Source organism: Chrysochloris asiatica, unplaced genomic scaffold (assembly GCF_000296735.1).
Source record: "Chrysochloris asiatica unplaced genomic scaffold, ChrAsi1.0 scaffold00312, whole genome shotgun sequence".
NCBI classification, from domain to species: domain Eukaryota; kingdom Metazoa; phylum Chordata; class Mammalia; order Afrosoricida; family Chrysochloridae; genus Chrysochloris; species Chrysochloris asiatica.
Window position 1 is genome coordinate 1,060,337 of NW_006408830.1, and position 16,876 is coordinate 1,077,212.

General features: G+C 47.5%; 1 protein-coding gene and 1 pseudogene across 1 annotated transcript in view; one reads left to right on the forward strand and one right to left on the reverse strand.

Moving 5' to 3' along the window:
- DNMT1 (DNA (cytosine-5-)-methyltransferase 1) overlaps positions 1-9,234 on the reverse strand; it is a 51,520-nt gene extending 42,286 nt beyond the window's left edge. The window contains exons 1-2 of the mRNA XM_006875160.1: positions 9,155-9,234; positions 17-53 (exon numbers count right to left, since the gene is read on the reverse strand). Coding sequence (XP_006875222.1) covers positions 17-53; positions 9,155-9,234 — 117 coding nt within the window. The remainder of the gene's footprint in view (positions 1-16; positions 54-9,154) is intronic.
- Positions 9,235-9,390: 156 nt separating this feature from the next.
- LOC102836804 lies at positions 9,391-16,425 on the forward strand (annotated as a pseudogene).
- The last annotated feature ends 451 nt before the right edge of the window (positions 16,426-16,876 follow it).

Sequence of the window (16,876 nt, forward strand, 5' to 3'; positions counted from 1 at the left end):
TTAAGGTGGAGATTACCTTTTCTGTTAAGCTATTTCTTTCCAAATCTTTGAGCCTGGGGAAGAAAAGAAGAAACGCTGATTAAGTAAGTTTTTTTTATAACTTACAAGAATACAGGGGAAGGGGAAGCCTTGGGAAACAGGGAGATTTGGCTTGGGGGCAGTGGTGGAAGAAACTGGAAGTGGAAAGTGAGCCAGGCTGCACAACTTGAAGAAGGTAACTCATGTTACTGAATTGTGTATATTAACAGCGCAGTTAATCAACTCTGAAAGTAAGTTTAATATATAGGTTGTCAGCTGCCATCAAGTCAGCCCCAAGTCATAGCAACCCCACGTGTTACAGGATAGAACTGCTCCATAGGCTTTCTTGGCTGTAATCCTTGAGGAAACAGATTACCAAGTCATCCGTGCTTGGAGTCTCTGGGGGCGTTCAGACCACTAACCTTTAGGTTGGCAGCCGATGCAAAATGCTGTATCACCAGGCTGCTTTTAGACATACGTTAGCAAGAAAAAAACAAAGGTGACTGTTTTTCTCTCTCCAGTATCTAGAACATCCTATAGTAATGCCTCTATACTAAGAAGTCATCTGTGATCCAAAAGAGGACCAGGCATGGTAGTAAGTAGCAGCCACCGCTGTGAGTGGCCAGGGCAGTTTTGCTGTTTACTCTTGCCCTCTGGAGAGACCGGCCTGGAAGGGCTCCTGATGACAGCTCTGAGTCTATGTTGGTGCTGGATGGGAGGGTACAGTGATGAAGGAGGCTCCTCCCCCTCCATCCACCCAGAGCTCACCCAACTGGTTAGACCTGTTCTTACCCCACTGCCCTCAGTAAGCACCCAGACAAGGAGCCCCAGCCTCTCCACTCACCTCCTTCTCCCTGATTTGTTTCCCCCTCCCTCTCAAAAAGGCATCCACTACTCTTTAGTAAGCAAATGATTTTCCAGCCAAACTCAGGTCAGTTCTGTACTTCTGAACAATAAAAAATCCACTACCATCGAGTCCATACCAACTCATAGAGACCCTATTTATTTCTAGGGGTACACACTCTCTGGTTAGATGCCAATCAACTTTTTAAATTTCCTCTCTGCCTCTCCTGCACATAGCCCTGTGACTGGGTATGAGTGGCACCAGGCAGAGACCTCCTGACTGTCTGTAGAAGACATTTCATATCCTGCAGATACAGTGGTAACGCTGGAGAATGTAGATTCCAACACATTCAGATTTCCAGGATCCCACAGAGCCCCATCCAGGTAAGATTCATGCCACCCTGGCAGTAACTCAGCTTCTGGGACAGCTTACTGTCAGAGGCACAGGGGCTGCTGATGGGGTGTGACCCCTGGAATCTCAGTCATTCTACTCATAAATTATGGCTGGACACAGCTCCTCCCGTGACCAGCTGGATAGTCGGTCCCTTCATGCCCAGAAGATACCAAACTACAAAGCCCAGAGAGGTGCCCTGTCCAGAATGCTGATCACTCCAATGGGTAGGCACATGGCAGATTTGTGGCTGGGAGTCTTCTCAACGCTTCCTATGACTGGCACATAGTCTGACAAAATGAGACCCAAAGAAGTCTTCATAATACCTAGGCTAGCTTGCCTGATGGAGACTGGATCCGACCTGCCTGGCCCAGAACCAAAGGTCGGAGCGCAGGTCAGACCCAGAAGTGCTGAAGTGCTGACAGGAAGGAGGAGTCTTGCCACTGTGCTTCTCCTCCCCGAAGCCCTCGTAAAACTGAAGCTGACACCACCTCAGATGGGCTTTCTCTGCATCACCAGGAGTAGAGTACTCAGGAACAACCGCCATATGATAAGAGATGTCAGTCTTAGGTCCCTTCCAGCCTGCCCAAGAGTCATTCCTGGTTCTTTCCTGAGAGTGCCTCTTATAAGGGAGAGAAGATAAACATAATAAATGACCGAGGAAGACAAATACCCTTCTAATCTAAGGGAAGAAAACGGATGCCGGGAAAGAGGGTTCCAGACAGCTGAGAGCTTGAGGAACTGGGCAGAGGGGGCCCCAACAGGAGCACCACAGCAGGGAAGGGGTTCAGAGTACAGCCAGGAAACCACCCCCCACTTGCTGACATACAGAGTAAGAAGGGCTGATCTATGGCCTGACAACCCAGCCTGAAAGAGACCAGTCCTGTCAGGTGGGCTGTCAGTCTGAGGAAGGTCAGGGATGTCAGGTTAAAAGTCAATTTCCTTCCAAAGTAACACATCATCCAAGGAGTCCCAGAGGAGATGGGAGCCATGATATCAATGACATGCTTTAGGAACATTAGATGTGGGAAAAATGTACACCAGAGACTGCATAAACCACCCCCCCCCCCATTATTGTTGAGTGGACTTCGACGCAGAGCCAGCAAGCCTATAGAGCAGGAGGAGGCTTTCCAAGGCTACAAATCTTTATGGAAGCAGACGTCCACATTTCTCCCAAGCCACCTGTTGTTGTTGTTGTTGTTGTTAGGTGCCATCAAGTTGATTCCGACTCAGAGAGAATTCTGCACAACAGAATGAAACACTGCCCATTGCTGCGCCCACCTTACAATCACTGTTATACCTAAGCCCATTGCTAATGCCACTGTGCTAATCCATTTTGTTGGGGGTCTCCCTCTTCTTCACTGACCCTCCACTTTACCAAGCACAATGTCCAACCTGAGGAGCTCACCTTCCAGCACTATATCTGACAATATTCCAGTGTTATTTATCCTGTTTCAATATTCAATATTCTGGTGCTATCTGACAGTGCTGCGCTGCCATGCATAAGGTTTTCAGTGACTAAACATTTGGAAGTGGTCCACCTCCCCTTCCTCCTGGTCGGTCTTAGTCTGGAAGTTCAGCTGAAACCTATCCACCATGGGTGACCTATCGGCATTCAAAATACCGGTGGCATAGCTTATAGCATCACAACAACACACAAGTCACCACAGTAGGACAAACTAACAGACAAGTGGTGGAAGGAGTTGCTAGTGGGTTCAAACTGGTAACCTTTCAATTAGCAGCTGAGTGATTTAACCATTGCAACACCATGATTCCTCATAGACTGCTTAGGAAGAGACTTCAGAACGTTCAATGACTCTATCATTCCTCATCCAAGCTGTTGGTCTGAAGTGTGGTTATAGCAACAGGAGTGGAGACCATGCAAGAGAAGTTACCTGAGGCTGGCTGAATGAATGGTGAGTAAAGTAGGTAGACACTAACCCCCAGAGATGCCCAGGCCCTAATCATATGGGAATATGTGACCTTACTTGGCATATGGGACTTTGCAGCTGTAATTAAAGTGGCAGCCCTTGAGATGGGAGATTATCCTGGATTACCCAGTGGGCCCAACCTAATCACCTGAGTCCAAAGAGCAGAACCTTCCCAGTTACAATTCCAGATGCGATAGAAAGCTCTGAGCACCACTGTCAGGTCTGAAAATGGCGGAGGAGAGGAGCCACAAGTCCAGGGACTTAGTGGCCTGGAGGAGTCCATGTGTAGCACTGTAAAATTAAGCACTGGACTGATAATCACAAAGTCAAAGATTCAAGCCCAACAGCCATTGGTTCTAAATACCCTATACAGGATCGCTATGAGTCAACGACCCTTAACAAGGAACTAGGAATAGCCGTCAGCTTACATTCAGCCAGAAAAGGGGCCCTCTGTCCTATAATCGCTAAGGACAGAATTGGGCCAACAATTGGCAGGAGCAGAAAACAGATTCTCCCTCCCCTAGCGCCTCTAGCAAGGCTGCCAACTGACACCTTGATCTGAATCCAGTGACTTTAGTACTGGACCTCTGACCCACAAAACTACAAGGAGCTTCAAAATTTTTGTGGAAAAAAAATTCCGTTCTCTTCTAATTCTATTCCCGTGAACTTTTTGAAGGCCCTCATATAAGATGGAGTCCTGGTGTGGTACTGTGGGATAAGCACTGGACTGTTAACTATAAGGTTAGTGATTCCATGCTGCTCCTTGGAAACCCTATACAGGGTCACTAAGAATCAGAACACAATGAACGTATGCTGTTTTGCTTTAATCCATCAAGTCTGTGGTCATTTGTTACTTATACAGGAAGCTGTGACTCTCAGACTTTGTGGGGAGAGAAAGGAGACCAGGCAGAACCAGAGTTTCAGGATTGATGAGTCCTGGTTGGTTCACAGTAGCTAGCTAGAAGGCCCACCGGCAGCTAGAAATCAGGACTGGCTCCAAACTAGAGGTGGCCATTTCCAGCTAGTAGCCCAATGGCCGAGACTAAAAGTTCCAGGAATAAAAGACAGGAGGAAAGTTTTCAGGAAAGAAAGAGTCCTCCTGGTAGTACATAGCATCACCCAAGCCAAGGATCCAAAGATGTAACAAGTGAGATACTAAGAGGATAGGAAGCTATCTAGCTCCAACCTTAAGCGACAAGCATTTAATTCAAGATTAGGAACAAGAGCTTGGGATGTCACCGAAGCAGTAAGTTCAGAATGTGCTATAAGTCAAGCAGAGAGAAGGACTTACTACCACCAAGAGAGAGGGCCATGGGTGGAGGGCGTCCTTTGGACCTGGGGTCCCTGCACTGAGAAACTGCTAGATCGGGGAGACTGACGCCGAGACCCGTGAAGCTCTCCCAGGAATGCCAGGTATACAGATGCTGAAAGGAGACGGGGACCTTTCCCCAGAGCTCACAGAGAAGGGAAGCCTTCCCCTAGAGCTGGCATTCTTGAATTTAGACTCCTAGCTTTCTAAACTGTGAGAGGAAAAAAAATGGGATGCGCAGCGGACATTTATTTACCTCAATTCCACACAGCACACATCGCCACATTAAAATATGCCTCAGTGTCAGAATTGTCCACTTGTACTTTAAACAATCTTCCCCTGATGGGCAACCAAATGTGGTAACTGGCGAGGGTGCGACCCTAACTCCTTTCAACCTGCCAGTGCAGAAAGCCTTCACAACAGCACTGGGGAGCTGACTCCAATCCCATTTTACAGATGAAGACACCAAGCCACCCATAGGTTAGATCACTTGGTCACACAGCCGGTAAGTGGAACCAGGTGGTTTAGAACTCAAGCTGGTGGTGGGTGCCATCGAGCTGGTTCCAACGCATAGTGACCCTATGTGTAAAAGAACGGAAGACAGCCCAATCCTAGGCCATTCTCAGTGTTGTTTATGTTTGAGCCTGTTTTTGCTGCCACTGTGTCAATCCATCTTATGGGGGTCTTCCTCTTTCACTGACCCTCCACTTTGTATAAACTCAAGTAGTCTGACCAAACCCCACAACAGGGGAGCAGTTCTAGAAAAGAAATCCCTCTGCCCCTTTCAATACCTACTGGGTCAGGAGCATGGAAGTAATCTCATCACAGAATAAACAGCAGATAAGAAAGTTGTGATCGCCATGAAGGCTAAGCAAAGTGGTACTAAGAAGGTGGTTAGCATCAGTATGGAAAACCAGGCTTTATAAAAAGGGAAATCCGTTTTATATAAAAATGTTGGAGAGGCTGCTGAAGCCCAGGCTGCAGATGTAATGAAGAAGGCAAACACAGTCTGACAACAGTCCATGAAATCATCACCCAGTCCAGGGTTGCAAAAGCAGCACGCTGGGTGTGCTGACAGAGCTCAAGCCTCTGCTTTGCTCGGGGGAGGGGAAGTCTTTCTGAGCAGTAGCCTTAAGGATGAATGGACAGGAGCCAGCTTGGGAGGGGGAGGCAAAGCCCCAGCCTCCAGCTACTCTCTCCACCAAGAACCTGGAAGGAGAAGGCCTGTGTGGCTCATGACAAGGCCTCCTGATGAGGTAGGCGAGTGGACATGAGTGGACAGGAGTGTGGGCTCAGCACCAAGTACACCAGGCAACTGAGGAAGTCTGAGGGTATGGGAGGGGGAGGAAAACCACCGGCTCCGACTTGTGTTTGAAGAAGATCCTGGTTTCCACACTCCAGAAACAGTCCTGAGTCAGGACAAGAGTGGCAGCAGGAAGACAAATAGGAGACAATTGCTATTTCTGGCTAGATGATGACGGCTTGGATAGAGTCAGAAAAACCAAGCGGAAAAATGTGGCTCGCCCTGAAAGGCAAGCAGAGTGTTATACTTGAAAAAGAAGCTATAGCCTTAGAAAGCCAAACATTAAAACTCTTTCTAGTATTATACATGGACTGAAGCGATATCCAAGTTTCACAAAAGGAAGCTGCCGTAGACACAAGTTAGCTGGAGTGACAGAAACGTCAAGAGCTGCATATTGAGGACCAGGCCTAAGTTAGCGCCTAGAATATTCTACTGAGTTCATGTACCTTTTACATTATAAATGATGCTTCTCCACTAATTTTTCTAACTCAAGAAGTTATGCCTCTATTTACAAATCTGTTTGTCGTGTGTGTGTGTGTGTGTGTGTGTGTGCACGTGTACGTACATGTGTGTACCATTTCAATTACCACCACATGGTCTAAAGGAAATGAGTCCTGGTGGCACTGTGGATTAAACATTAGGCTGCTAATAGCAAGGTCAACAGTTCAAATCCACCAGCCTCCCCCTGTAAAAGTTTATTCTGGGAAACCCTATGAAGCAGTCTGCTCTGTCCTATCAGGTGTCTATGAGTCAAAATCAACTTGATGGCAAAGGGATTTGGGGGAGGGAGGGTTGGCGCTAAAAGAGGCACCCCCAAACCCCATACCTACAATAGGCAAGTTCAAATTTACATGGAATCTAGGAAGAAGGGTGGATTGGAAGCATCACCTAAATCAAAACACCAAACCCAGTGCCACCAAGTCGACTATGACTCACAGCGAGTGCAAAGTAGAACTGCCCCCTAGGGTTTCCAAGGCTGTCAACTTTCTGGAAGCCAACTACCACATCATTCTCCCTGCATAGTGGCTGGTGGGTTCAAACTACAGACTGAACAGTTAGCCGTCAAGTGCTTAACCTCTACACCACCAGAGCTCACCTAAAGGTGTTGCAATTCAGCCAAACCAAACACTTGTGTGGGCCCAATAGAGCACCTGAGCTCATTCACAATCAAGCCCTAGTTGAGGAGAAAGACCCTGGTAAGAAGGAGGCCTTGGCAGGAATCCCAGCTTCCTAGCAGTGAACTTCCCCACGCGCCCACTCTTAAGAACTGTTGAGGATTAACTGAGATAACGTAAAGCATGTTAATTAATTAGTAACTGATTAGTAGAACTGAAAAAAAATGGAAGGCAAATTAGTCTATAACAATGGTAAACCTCGGAGCCTTTACATGGCAGGTATGTGCTCATTTAGTCCAATGCCAGTTTAAAATCCACGTTTATTCAACCTTGCTCACAATTGCAGAGGCAGTATAAGCTTGCCCAAGGCCACATACAACTCAGTGGGGGTTAAGTTCTCCCTCTCAGGGTAAATAACCAAATCAACCCTTGATATCAAGTCCATTCCGAGTCACAGCAACTCTATAGGGCAGAGAACTGTCCCAGAAGGTTTCCAAAGGTCAATGGGACCTGGTGTAGCACTGTGGGTTAATGCACTGGACTGCAAGGTCAGCGGGTCAAGCTCATCAGCTGTTCCTCAGAAATCCTATACAGGGTCGCTATGGGTCGGAATCGACTCCAGGCACTTAACAAACCACAAGGATGGTATTCAAACTCGCCAACTCCTCGGGAGAAACATGAGGCGGTCTGCTTCAATAAAATTCACAGCCTTAGAAAACTACAGCGCATTTCCACTCTGCCCTAAAGGGTTGCTAAGTTGAAATCAACTGCGCAGTCCTAGGTATAGGGATATAAGTTAAGCGGCTGGTGGGTTTGAACACCCCTTATGGTTAAGCAGCCCACTGGGCCTTGAAAACCCTACGGGACAGTTCTACCCTGTCCTATAGGATTGTTGAGTTGGAAATCGACTCGATGGCAGTGGGTATAAGGAGATAATCTTTCTGGGAGCAGACTCCTGATGAGCAGCTGGTGGGCTCAAACCAACAACCATTAGCGTTTACAGCTGGATACTTTAACCACTGTGCTTCCAGGACTCCTACGGTAAATCAAACTTCTCTTGATTGGGTTCAAATTTCTTTTGATGAAGTGAAGTTAGCTTCCTAATTCTCCTTTCCGTTTTGAATCATGTTAGATCTTGGGAGAGAGGGGGAGCCTATGGCTTCTTCCCACAAGACTCATCCATCCCCTGGTTAAGTGTTTTGAGCCTCAGACTCGTGGTGCAGAAACTCAAGTTCCCCCCTAGGCCACCCCTAACAGCCCAAATCATAAGTGACCTGGTACAACTATAGACAGAAAAAACAAAGAGCCGGGAATAAGAGGAGTGGCAAGCCGAGGTTGACCAATGGGGTGGGAGGAAGTGTTCAGGTCTAGCCAGGGATCCTGGGTCTGCGTGCACACCTCACTTGGAACAAGTTTTCAGGAGTGAACTTGATGCCCTTCACCACCTGGAGGCCTGGGACCCGGAGCCCTGGGTCAAACGGTCATCCAGTACACCTGCCTACAAAAGTCCCGACTTCGGCATGAGGGCTCTAGCTGGGGGTCCGACATTAGCTGGGCCCTCACCCCCACCCCACCCTCAGTTTTCATTAGCAAGGCTTGACCGAACACATGTAGCTTTCACGTGCACCAGCAGAGTTTCTTCCAGAATCCAGCAGATGATGGCGAGAGCCCCCAAAGGAAGACAGGGCTCGCAAACCTGAGCCGGCCGCGCCCGGGTCCCGAGTGGCAACGTCCATCTAAGGAAGCCGCCATCGGGATGCGCAGCACGTGGGGGTCGTGGGGACGGCGGGAATCCCGCGGAGCCAGGTCGTCCCGACCCCCTTGATCGGGCCGGGCACCGGAAGTGGAGGCCGGAGTGCCAGGGCCCAGGAGTGTCCCGAGGCTGCATACTGCCCACTTCCTGCCCAAGCAGGCTGGCAGCAGAAGGTCAGGCCGAGGAGGCTTAGGAAAGGGGACCCCCGAGGCAAACTCAAAGCTTGCTCTACATGATTGTTTGAAAAGAACCCGAGTTCCTAGTCACAAGGGAAGTGCGAGGGGGCCTCAGCCCATTTTGGCGCCAAATGGCCAGGGGCGCGCGCGACCGGAAGTGCCACCCTACCCGCGCCAACCGCCGCCGCGCCAACCCGCGCATGCGCGCCCGCCTGTCAGCGGCGGAGCCGGGCCACCCCGAAGGGCAGCGATCCCCCCCATGCTGTGCCGCCCCCACCCCCCACTCTGAGTGCGCGGTCTTCCAAAGGCACTTACCGCCTGCGGACATCGTCGGGCAGTGAGATGGCCGGGGAGGCCACCGCGGGCACCCGGGCCGGAGCGGTTCGGGCGGGCATCTCGGAGAATGCAGTTGAGGCGGCGGCAGCGGCGCGGGCGGCCCCGGCTTTTCGCGCGGAAACCGACGGGGAGGGGCGGCGAACGGAGGCGGCGCGTACCACCCAGACCCGGACGCGGGGGAAGGCGGGATATACCAAGCGGAGAAAGGCCTTAACATGTGCGTGTGGACTGAGTGCTGCGGCCTGTGTGCAGGGACGCGCATGCGCGAGGCTGATGCGCACCCCCGCGCCGAACAGTGGGTTCACCCAAGCTCCGCCGGTTTGCAGAGGAGGGGGCACCTACCCGAGACATTCATTCATTCAATCTTTTGGGCATGTTAAGGATGAAGCAGAGGCCAGCCTCAGGGGGTTACGAGCGTGTGGCCTCTTGAGTTAAAGCCCTCAGTTCCAATCTTACCTCCACCTACTTGCTCACTGTACGACCTTGGGCAAGCCACTTGACTCAGCCTCAGTTTCCTCGTCTTTACGACAGGATAAATAGCACCTAATTTAGAAAATTCTTAGGATTTACAGAGGGTGTAGCTAGCACCAAGAACTTTGGCTTGCAGGGAAGCACAAGGCCCGTGTGTATAAACAGTACCAGAATGGGCTTAAAAATAGTTGGTATCTGTTTTACATTTTTGCAGTTAAAACGTGAATGCAAAAATCATAAGAAAATATGAAAACTAATTTTTGAAAAAAAGAATGCATGCACACACACACAACAGCTGAGAGGTGGGGGGGGGCGGGGGAGACGAGAGTGTCCTTAGCTAAAAGTGGACCTTACACTGACTCTGGGTACTGTAGGTTACCATGCATGACAGGACCATGAGAAGTGATACTATTGTTAAGTACCGTGGAGTCGGTTCGAGGAGCAGCTGGTGAGTTTGAAGCACCGACCTTGTGGTTCAAACCGACCTTGTGGTCCAGTGCATTATCCTACAGCGCCTCACCAGGACTCCGATAATATTAGTAAAGACTGCTTTTTACCTGAACCTCCTGGTGTGGCGCTGTAGGATAAAGCACTGAGCTGCAAACCACAAGGTCAGTGGTTCAAACCCAGCAGTTCCTCCACAGAAATCCTGTACAGGATCGCAGTCAGAATTGACTCGACAGTATTTAACAACAACAACTTAATATTTAATTGGTACTTACATATTGTACTAGAGCCTTTGGAGAAATGATTTACTCCTTAACAATCATAAGAGGAAGTATTCAGACCCCATTTCCCATGGCCTAGGATATTTGTCACAAAAGGCCATATCTCAGAGGCCCCTTATCCAAAATCAAAGACTTAGTAAGCTTGGGGACCATTAGCCCAGGTGTCTTTAATGCCAGAGGCTAAATGCAAAATGGTGCCCTCCAGGGTTGACCAGAGACCACAGGGACAGCGCTGTGAGAACTGGACAGAGAGGGTGGCAGAGTAAAGCTCAGACCCCATAGACCTGTCAGAACCCAGCATTCAAGCACCCCATCTTAGGAAAAGTGTTGATCCCACAGCCAGGGAGCAAATAGGAAGGCCTGCTGGCCAGGAAGCTCTCCTCAAGGGAGAGCTGCTTTGGTTGGGCACTTCACCTGTTCAGGTTGATCTTCTTTGATTACAAAGAAAATTGAATCTCTGATTAGCCTTGGTCAACCTTTTGAAGAAGAGATGACTCGACCCATTTCACACATGGGGCAAGAGCGCAGGCACATTAAAAACCAAACAAACACAAACATGTCTCTCCAAGGACAAGCCGGTGCCAGATCTGGGCTTCCAGCCCAGCTGGTCTGCTCCCAAGTTTTTCAGACCAAACAGCCAGATACCATCTCTCATTCCTCTCACATGGAAAACATGGACTCCTACTCCTACAACCCAATCTTTCTTTCTGTTTACCCTCTCTGCTGCCATCACAGTGCTCCTCCCTGGGCCCAGTCATCCCCAGAGAGCCCTTTCACATCACAACCAGAGGCCTTTTCGAAAAATCAAATCACGATAGGCCATTCTCCTCACCCTACCCTAACACCTACCAAAACGTCCTATTGCCCTTGAAATAAAATCTCAGCATTTTACCCCATTACAGGGTTCTGCCTGGATGAATCTCCTCCTCCACTCCCCAAACTCCCTCCTCTTTAACCATCTTTTTATTCTTCCAAACCTTTACTTGCCTCCAGGCTTTTGCTATCCTGTCACTCTGCCCAGACCAGTCTTCTGGGAGATTCACACAGTTCAAAAGTTGCCTTCCCACAAAGATGACCCCTGACCACCTGGAAGCAGTTTCTCAACCCCCAGTCATTCCAACTTATTACCATGCTTCTTCCCAACACTGACACCATCAGAGATTTTCCCAGTTACAACCTAAAAGAAGTGATGCATTTGAGTGATGGTGTTGAAGGAGAATATTGAAAGTACCATGAACCACCAAAAGAGCAAACAAATTTGTGTTGGAAAAAGTACAGTCAGAGTGCTCCTTGGAGGCCAGGACGGCTAGACTCTGTCTCTCATACTTTGGACATATTATCAGGAGGAACCAGTCCCTGGAGAAGGACATCATGCTTAATAAAGCGGAGGGAGAGTGAAAAAGGAGTCCCCCAGTGAGATGGATTGGCGCAGCAGCAGCAGCAATGGGTTCAAAGGGAGCAACAATTGTGAGGTGGGCCCCGGACCAGGCAGTGTTTCATTCTGTTGTGCATTGTGTGGCTGTGAGCCTGTGTTGACTCAATGACATTTAACAACGACCTATTCCATCAAACCAGAGCTTGGCAAACTTTTCTGTAAATGACCAGAGAGTAAACATTGTTTAGCATCGTGACCCACCTAGTCTGTGTCCTAACTCCTCAACTCTTGTCATTTTTAGCAAGTAAGTAGCTGGAGGAAATATACATCAGCAAATAAGCAGTTGAATAAATATTTTAGCAAGTAAGTAGCTAGAGGAAATATACATCAACAAATAAGCAATTGAATACATTTTTAATTATAAAAAAACAAGTGTAGATTTGGCCTGAGGCCCTTCGTGTGCTGCGGACCAAAGCACAGACTGGAGACTTCAAAGAACTGGGACCCTCTCTGCCATCTCTGCAGTTGAATCTCAAGGAATGAAAATATCAGTTGAATTTCTATGGATGGTGCCTGATGCACAATGAAAGAAACCCTGGTGGCACTATAGGACAAACACTGGACTGCTAACCCCAAGATGGGCAGTTCAAACCCACCAAAGGCTCTTCAGGAGAAAGAGAGGCTTTCTGCTCCCCATAAAGATTTACAGCCTCGGGAATCCTGTACAGGGTCTCTCTGAGTCCAAGTGATCTCACTGGTGGTGAGTTTGGTTTGGTTTGGTCTGGATGCAGGTGTTAGTAGGTAAGAAAGGTGTTCTCTCTATCACAAAAATGTAATTTCCATTTTACAAACTGAGGGAAACTGAGGCCCCCATCAGGTCAGGTTGCACACGCCCTGGTTTGTCCCCAGCCCCTGGGCCATCTGCTTTGCTCCACCCTCCTGACTAGTAGAAGTAGCAGACAAGGCAGTGGGGGAAGGGGCTGCTTTCGGGATTCTCCAGAAGGACAAGTTGGACCACCAGAAGGTCGCCTCCCCCCGCATCTAGAAATGGACACGTCCTGCGAGAAAGTGACTGAAGCCTCTAGAAGTAACCACTTTGGCTTCTGTGGGGGCACCCATTCCTTCTGCCTCCACTTCACCATCTCCAAAGTCGTGTCCCCAAACCTCTCCAAAGAAAGGCTGCAGCTCCCTGCCTCCCAGACCACATTCCAGCCTCCGGAGCAGCCAGAAGAGCTCATCCAAGGTCGGCAGCCCCAAAACAGAGCTGACCGAGGGAAGGCCTCGTGGCCTGAGCCATGGTTGGTCAAAAGGCCGGAGCTGAGTCACCCTGGATGCTGGAGGATTAGTCACAGTGCTGACCTCTTGTGCTTGGTGACAGGCCCAGCAGAGGCCTGGGCAACAGGAGCAGTAGCATTCAAGAGCTCCACAGGAGCACTTTTCTGCCACTCTCCCCATGGATCAAAGGTCGGAGGTTCAAACCCACCAGCCGAGCCACAGAAGCCAAGACCTACCAATTTGGTTCTGTAAATATGTAACCGAGCTTTGGCCACACTATAGGGTAAGCTCTGTACTGTTAAGGTATGAGGTCAACACTCCCGCCAGCTGTTCCATAGTAGAAAGATGAGGTTGCCAACGCTTGTAAAGATTTACAGCCTAGGAAACCCTATACAAGGTCGCTCTGAGTCAAAATTAACTTGATGGCAGTGGGTTTGGTTTTGAGTGATAGCACATGTCTATATGCATGTTGTTGTTGTTGTTATGTGCCGTGGAGTGGGTTCTGACTCATAGCGACCCTGTACAGGGTTTCCAAGGCTGTAAATCTTTACGGGAGCAGAAAGCCTCCTCTTTCTCCCGCGAAACAGCTGGTAGTTTCGAACTGCTGTCCCTGAGGTTCACAGCTCGATTCGTAACCACTACGCTACCAGAGCTCCTTGTATATGTGCATATTTACCACAATAAACAATAACTTAGATAATTATGTATGTAACCATGCTGTTGTTATGTGCCGTAGAGTCAGTTTCAACTCATAGTGACCTTGTATAGGGTTTCCGAAGAGTGGCTGGTAAGTTTGAACCACCAACTATGTGGTTCAAACTGATCTAGTAGTCCAGTGCTTATCATATAGCACCATGCAAAGACTCCATATATATTATAGTTACTTTCCTACAATTTCATGTATAAACAAGTATGTATGTATAGTTACTTGGTTATACACAAAACTGTAGGAAAGACTTCAAGTAATTGGTTCCTGTAGTAACAAACATTCACTGGCAGGATGAACGACATGAACAGGAGAAGGAATCTTTTCTGACTATCCTTTTGCCTTTTAGAAGGTTGTATTTGACAAATCACATTGTCACATAGTCCAAACAACTAGCAGAGCACTGGGGAAAGGATAATGTCTTCAATAAATGGTGCTGGGTCCACTGGGTAACTATTGAGAAAACAGTGAACTCTGATCCCTTCCTCACACCAACACAAAACTCAATTCCAGATGCTTTGCAGATTTAAATGGTAAAACAAAGCAAAGTCAAGAAAGCTTTCAAATCAAAGTGTGGCTCACTGATTTGTACACTTAAAAACACTTAAAAAGCCTAGATTCAGAGGGCGTGAAGGAAGGTAGAATCTCCACTGAGTAGTATCCAATCTGTCTAGGCAGGGCTGATATTGAAGTGAGGGGAGACGCACAAGAACACCCAAACTTACTGATAGTACCCACTAAACCTACCTTCAATGGCTTGATGATCAGAACTCAACAAGAGGAAGATAAAGAAATTTGATAAAGGAAACAAATGTAAATTGCTATTTGATGAATTTGACCTGTACTATGGATGTGGTGGTGGTGGTAATATGCTGTGGTGTCGGTTCCGACTCATAGCAACCCTGTGTAGGGTTTCTGAGGCTATAAATCTTTATAGGAGCAGAAAGCCTTATCTTTTTTCTACAGAACAGCTGGTAGTTTCAAACTGCTGACCTTGAGGTTAGCAGCCCGACTCGTAACCACTACGCTACCAGAGCTGCTTAGTTATGGAGGTAGTAGCTCAAAATACCAACTGTGAGGGAAGGAGTATTCACATCAAGGATCAAATATCATATTCTTTCTGTACATAGTGTTGATAGGATGGGCAGCTTAGACGTTGACTACCTAAAATGAGGGATGGAGGGCTATAAAGGCACGAAGTGGCTGGCTTACAAGTTTTCAAGAGGGAGTTTAGTTTCAGAGTTCAGAGAAAGGTAGAATACCCACTAAATAGTTTTCATCTTGTCAAGACAGATCTGGTGAAAGGAGATGGGAATTCTTATGATTCAATAGTGAGTAATTGTTATCATGACTAATTGTGATTGTCAGAACTGTAAATGTAGAAGTTTTGTAACATAAAAGGGGGAGCAGTTAATCTTACATTCCAGGAACAGAGGACCCTAGGACCATCAAGGGAAAAGAGCATGAGCAGAATGTGGTACTCTATCCAGAGAAGCAGCGACACCAGAGATGGAGACAGAGATGAAGGCATGGAGAAATAGAGCAGCTGAGGACTCCAGACTCATAGAAAGAGAAAGACTGTGTGCTGGCAACCAGGAGGTAGGCTTGCAGAATGTGTCCTTTGGTTGTTTAAATGATTATATGTGTTCCTGAGTGTTTTTGTGTGTATATATATTTAAAAACACACACACAGGGAATAGAAGCAAATATTGTTGAATGATGATGCATGGAGGGGACTGTAATCATTGCAATGATATGAAATATGATAGGATGAGTGCAAAACTGATGAATGTCTCAAAACCAAATGGCAATAAAGATGTGGACCGAGTTTGACCACGTTCCCTAGATTCCTGTCAACTTGAAGATGGAAGAAGAGGAAGGAAATTATGTAAACTATTATTCAATGCACAATAAAACTTCGGGGGAGAAAAAAGATATAATGGGATAAAGAAGTAGACATATTAGAAAAAAAAAAAAAAAAAGAAGGAATACACAGAGTCACTATACCCAAAACAAACGGCCAATGCGCAATCATTTCAAGAGGTAGCATATGATCAAAAACCAATGGATCGCTCTTTCCAGCCAGCACCAAGCGATGGATATCTCCATCGCATAAGCGCCGCAAGACCGGGGGCAAGAGAAAGCCCTACCACAAGAAGCAGAAGTATGAGCTGGGACGCCTGGCTGCCAATGCTAAGAACAGCCCCCACCGCACACACACAGTACGTGTTAGAGGAGGCAAAAAGAAGTACTGGACCCTGAGGCTGGATGTGGGGAACTTCTCCTGGGGTTCTGAGTGTTGTACCCGGAAAACAAGGATTACTGATGTTGTCTACAATGTGTCCAATAATGAGCTGGTCTGCACCAAGACCCTAGTGAAGAACTACATCATGCTCGTTGACAGCACACCGTGAGTCCCACTATGCACTGCCTCTGGGCCACAAGAAGGGAGCCAAACTGACACCTGAAGAGGAAGAGATATTAAACAAAAAGTGATCAAAGAAAATTCAGAACAAAATACGATGAAAGGAAAAAGAATGCAAAACTCAGCAGTCTTTTGGAGGAGCAGTTCCAGCAGCTTCTTGCATGTATCGCTTCAAGACCAGGCCAGTGTGGCCGAACAGATGGCTATGTTCTAGAGAACAAGGAGGTGGAGTTCTATCTGAGGAAAATCAAGGCCCAGAAAGGCAAATAAAGCCTCCTCCCTCACATCCAGCACATGTATTAAAGGTGTTTAATCTATTCCTGTGAAAAACAAAACAAAAACAAAAACCAATGGACCAATGGTAATGAAAAGAAGAAGTCTAAGCTGCGCTTTGCATTTAGGCATTTGCAAAAAACATGTCTCCAGGAATTGGTGGAATGCAAATTGAAATGTTTCAACAAACTGGAGATGTTAACTTATCTACGGCAAGAAATGTGGAAGACAGTTACCTGGCCAACTGATTGGAAGAGATCCATATTTGAGGCCATTCCAACAAAAGATGACCCATCCGAACGTGGAAATAATGGAATAAATTAATTTCCATTAATAAATTAATATCACATGCAAATAAAACTTTGCTGAAGATAATTCAAAAACGATTGCAGGAAGACATTGAAAAGGTAAGTGGTGGTGATTGTGTATAGTCAAGTCGGTTCCGACG